Source organism: Geospiza fortis, unplaced genomic scaffold (assembly GCF_000277835.1).
Source record: "Geospiza fortis unplaced genomic scaffold, GeoFor_1.0 scaffold117, whole genome shotgun sequence".
NCBI lineage: Eukaryota > Metazoa > Chordata > Aves > Passeriformes > Thraupidae > Geospiza > Geospiza fortis.
This window is the reverse complement of record NW_005054500.1, coordinates 964,914-969,557: the sequence shown is the minus strand read 5'-3', so window position 1 is coordinate 969,557 and position 4,644 is coordinate 964,914. Positions and strand designations below refer to the sequence as shown.

Here is a 4,644-nt window from a genome sequence, read left to right as displayed (position 1 = left end):
AATGCCGAACGAGTTCGCGCCGGGCACGGACGGCCTCCCCGCCTCTGGATACACTCAAGTCAATCTGAATAGCGGCAAATTGCTATACCAAAAAAATTACATGCCGGATAGCCAACAAGTGCAGTCTGATGATTCTTATCAGTCATGTCATTTCAGTAATGGAGAGGGGCGCTTTCATTTCCAACGAGGTACACTCAGTACGGATGATGGCAGGCTCATTAGTTTTGATTCAGTGGGTTCATTGTCAGTTAGTTCTAGCAATTACAGTTCTTTAAGTTTAAAGTCTTGTGAAAAGGACGGCGAGGATGATATTAATGATGATTTCTTGGCCCACTGCAGTCCCAAGCTAGTGATCCAGCAGAGCATAGATGAAATCACCCCTTTGAAGGAGTCCACGGACCTTTTAGACATTTCCAACTTCACGCCTGATAGGTTCCGCCAGTCGTCGCTTTCGGAGATGTCCCCTCCAGACACTCCCAACCTGTCCCCACAGATAGCTGGCTCCGATGCCAAGCCTCTGGGCACCCTGAAGGGCTTTCAGGAGAGCCCCCAGGCCTCCCTCAACAGTTCCGAGAAGGTCAAGTGGAACTGTGGGGTCCTGCAGACCGAGGATCAGGCAGATAATGGGTTTGCTTTAAATAATCACCAGTTCCAGTTCCATATGTTCAACGATGAAGATTCTGTCAGCCTTCTCGAAAAGAGTCCATGCTTGTCAACATTTAATGAGCCATCTGGTCAAATTAGCACCAATAGCAAAGTGTCAAAATCGAAGAGGAAAAGTTCATCCAGCAAGAATGTGGGTACAAACCAAAGCTCTTCCCAGAAAGCCACCCGGAAAAAATCACCCAAAACCAACAAAGGAACTGATAAGCCGCCAGGGAAAAACTCCAGGCAGGCACCCAAATCCAGCAGGAAAGGGAAAAATGCAGCAGGAGTCAACGGCGAGAAGGCTCCAGCTGTTGGTGGCAGGGTGGTCACTCAGCTGGGCACCGTGGCCACGGCCACCAAGGGCGTGGCCGAGGGCACTCAGCACTGCGGCCCAGCGGGGGTGAAGCTGGGCAAGCACAACGGGCTCTCTGGAGAGTGGGCACTGGGAAAAGAGGGGGGCACGGGCTGGTCAGAAGCCAGCCTGGGCAACACCACCAGCCTCCTGGACGATGACCAGAGGGAGTTTGAGGAGCCCTCCAACATCCTGTCCAACATCGCGTCGGGAATGGCCGATGTGCAGAGGTTTATGATGGCCTCCATTGAGCCCTTGTGGGGGCCCGTCGGCCACAACAGCGTTCCAGACATATTCCGGTCACCGGAGTCCAACAGCCTGAAACTGAAAACTCTTAAAATTTTGGCAGGGACGTCCCAAGAGTCGAAGAAGAAGGCGAACGGTGGCTCGCCGGGGGCGGCGAAGAACCACAAGTCAAACAACAAGGGCTCAAGCAAAAACAGCAAAGCTGTGACCTGCGACCCCGGGCGCCCCAACTGCTCCACCGGGTTCACCACGGACATTCACGCTCCCTTTTTTGATAAAAACTATAGTAACCTGAGCACTTTAGGCAATAATGGACCTACCCATAAAAAACTCTACCGTCATAAATCCAGTTCGAAATCACTGAGGGATGAGAACTGTAAAATCAAGCGGACGGACCGCGAACAGCCCCACAAGGACCCACCCGTGACAGCTGCTTTTGAGAAACTGAGGTAATGCTGCACCAAACTGGCTGGAATGCCCCTAACCTCCCTCCCACCTGCTAGGCCCGCTGTTCCTCAGTTTTTCCTTCCTGAAAGCAAAAGTTTGCATGAGAAAAAAAAAAAAAAAAAACCAACAAAGACATTCCCCTTTTACAGTTTTGGTTGGTTTTGGTTTTGGGGTTGGTTTCTTTTTTTGTTTGTTTGGTTTTTTTAATTATTATTTTAAATGCATGAAAATACTTATGACTTGCAAGCTACCTAAAAGAATGACCAATTTTCTGGCTTGGCTGGGGTTAAAAAACTAACAAGGCTACTCTTTTCTGCTGTTTGGCTTCTTCAGTTTTTAATTACTTATTTATTGGGGGAAAAACAAAAGCTAAAAAGATAAAAAAAAAGATTTCACGCTCTTTTTAATGATTTTGACAAGGAAAGACTTTTTTTTTTTTTTTGGAACATTTTTTAAAAAATAAACCACAAAAAAAAAAAAAAAAGAGGTTCTGCATCCAAAAGCCAAGATCTCAAAACTTAAAGGCTCTTTTACTTTGCAAATGAGAACTCGTTCCTAATTGAGCTTCACGTGGCAATTTTTGAGTGCTTTCTGGCCCCCTCTGCTGTTGTGTCTCCTAACCTGCATCATCTAAAGCTGCATCTTCTCTACCCGCCCGCCTTTAGCGCGTTCGCTCCGTCGTGGTGACTCCGGACGAGCTAACTAAGATGGCATCAAATGTTTGATTTTTTCCTGCAGGAATCAGACTCCATTCTTCTTAAAGCAGAAACAGCATTTTTGGGTTTTCCTGTATTTGAAGAAGAGACTCCCTTTTCTAGAAAGACGGTTGATGTTTGCTTTTTTTCTTACCTTTTTTTTTTTCCCTGTTGTTTTTTCTTTTTTTTTCCCCCATCGGTTCCTTTTTGAAATCTGCCTTGTGGTCTGTTGAAATGTAAGTGCTGAAATGAAGAGTTTGAAATTGTGGGAATTTTATTATTTGAAAGCAAACCTAATCTGGTATTCTCTGTGAAAGACTGTTTTAAAAGTCATACTGTTGTACAGTAGTTTATGCACTATTACCCACAACAACAAAAATTGTGCCAAACTATGAACAAGTGACTGTATTGTATATATTTTTACTTCTCTATCAACATTGGGTTGTGAGTGTTTTCTGCAGCTATGCCTTTTGGTTTTACTAGAAACATTCCAGTTGTTAAGTACTAACCACCCCCCTTCGAAAGCACCTGTAACTCACGATGAAAAACGATATTGTTCACTGATACAACTTACCAAAAGTTTTATGGACATGACTAGAAGTGTGCCAAATTTACTTACCTCATTTCATGGATTCACCCTGTGGTTTAAAGCTCATAAAGGGAAGGAAAAAAAAAAAAAAGGAAACAAAAAGGGGGGAAAAGAAAAAAAAGAAAAAAAAGAACTTTGAAACCGATGCTGGGAAATGGTAACGTCCTCTCTTTGAAACCATGAGCAGAAAAACTTAATGGTGAAATGTTGAGTTTCATTATAGGAGAGAGTTGCAATGGTGGAGGAGTTCAGAAAACCACTGACGGTAAGTTTGCCAGGAACTCAAGTGTCTGCATCTAGAGACTACAGAACAGCTGCTTTTCAAGTGTCTGTTTTCTTAAAGCAAAACCTGTAGCTGAAGATCATTTGAAATGCAAAGTTACATTGCTAATTCTTTGTATCTCAGTTTTATATATTTTATAAGAACCTGGGATAAATTCTGAAATAGGTATAAAAACAGAACTAATACATTTCATACATTGAGTGCTATTCACTTTTCCTTTGAATAGTTTCTTAAACATTTTCGATGCAGAGCCTGTCAGAAGCGCTCTCCCGTCATGGCTTTGGTGTTTCCTCCATGTCTAACCTTGCGATGCCAATATAGTTTGAACTTTCAAAAGCAGAGTCATTCATTTAAAACACAACTCTGAACCTTTTCTTTGATTCAGTTCATGAAACAAATACGACCAATGGAGCTATTTGTGATCTCACCAATCAGGGCCGGATCATGACTGGACTTTATAAGACAGCGTTAACACTGAATGCTAAATGTATTCTCAAAAGGCCTTATTTGTAACCCTCCTCACCACACCCTCGCCCTCCACGAGAATAAGGAACCCAACAAAGATCTATTTTCCTTGTGCAACTGAGAGCCTGTGCGTTTTGCTGCTGATTTCTCATGAAAAACCTTGATATGCAAGAGCCCTGGGAGCGATTGGGAGCAGAGGGAAGTGAGGCTTGAACACCTTATGCAGTAGCAGGCGGTGAGGAAGAGGAGCCTTTCTAGCAGTGGACAGATCATGTTGCTGATACGGCCACAGGCGTAGACGTGGTGTCACACAGAGGGCAGGACTGGGCTCAGGTTTCCTCCCAAGTCAGTTTTTTTCCACCCACACACCAGGCAAAGCAGCAGAATTGGTTTAAGTTAATTTAGCAGAAAAGCAGAGTGATCACTTAAAATCAAAGTGGAGATGCAGAGTGTTAGTTTAGAATAATGTTTCCAGCTCTTACAGATCTTGGGGTGCAGCTCAGGTCAGCTCTGCAATCCCAGAGAGAACAGCTCAGTAGTTGCATTGTGTTTTATTTAACAGATGAAAGGACAAACTCTGAAAAAAAATTAGTAATTAAAAAAACATCCTGTAAGTTCATTTTTTCATGGAATAAATGCTGGCGTTGCCTGGAGTGGGTTGCTCTGGATGAGAGTGGTCCCTGGTGCCCCATGGCATGCAGCGTCCCACCCCAGCTCTGCCTCTGGGAGGGAGATCCAGAAAATGCTCAGCATTTACTCTGGAGACAAGAGCTGTGGTAGGCCTCCATCCCTGGGCTCTGGGCTGGCCTGCAGCCACCACACTCTCCCTGCTTCCCCAGCAGCTCTCTTTTCTATTCACAGACCCATCACATACTACAAGCTCCAACCACTGCTGTCGTGTTATATCCCAGTTTTTCGG

General features: G+C 44.5%; 1 protein-coding gene across 1 annotated transcript in view; it reads left to right on the top strand.

The window, feature by feature from the left end:
- The window catches only part of NEXMIF (neurite extension and migration factor), a 49,747-nt gene extending 47,931 nt beyond the window's left edge, over positions 1 to 1,816 (top strand). The window contains 1 exon segment of the mRNA XM_031063390.1: positions 1 to 1,816. This exon segment is cut by the window's left edge and continues 203 nt beyond it. Within this exon segment, the coding sequence (XP_030919250.1) occupies positions 1 to 1,699 (1,699 nt within the window). The 3' untranslated portion in view covers positions 1,700 to 1,816.
- Positions 1,817 to 4,644: the final 2,828 nt, after the last annotated feature.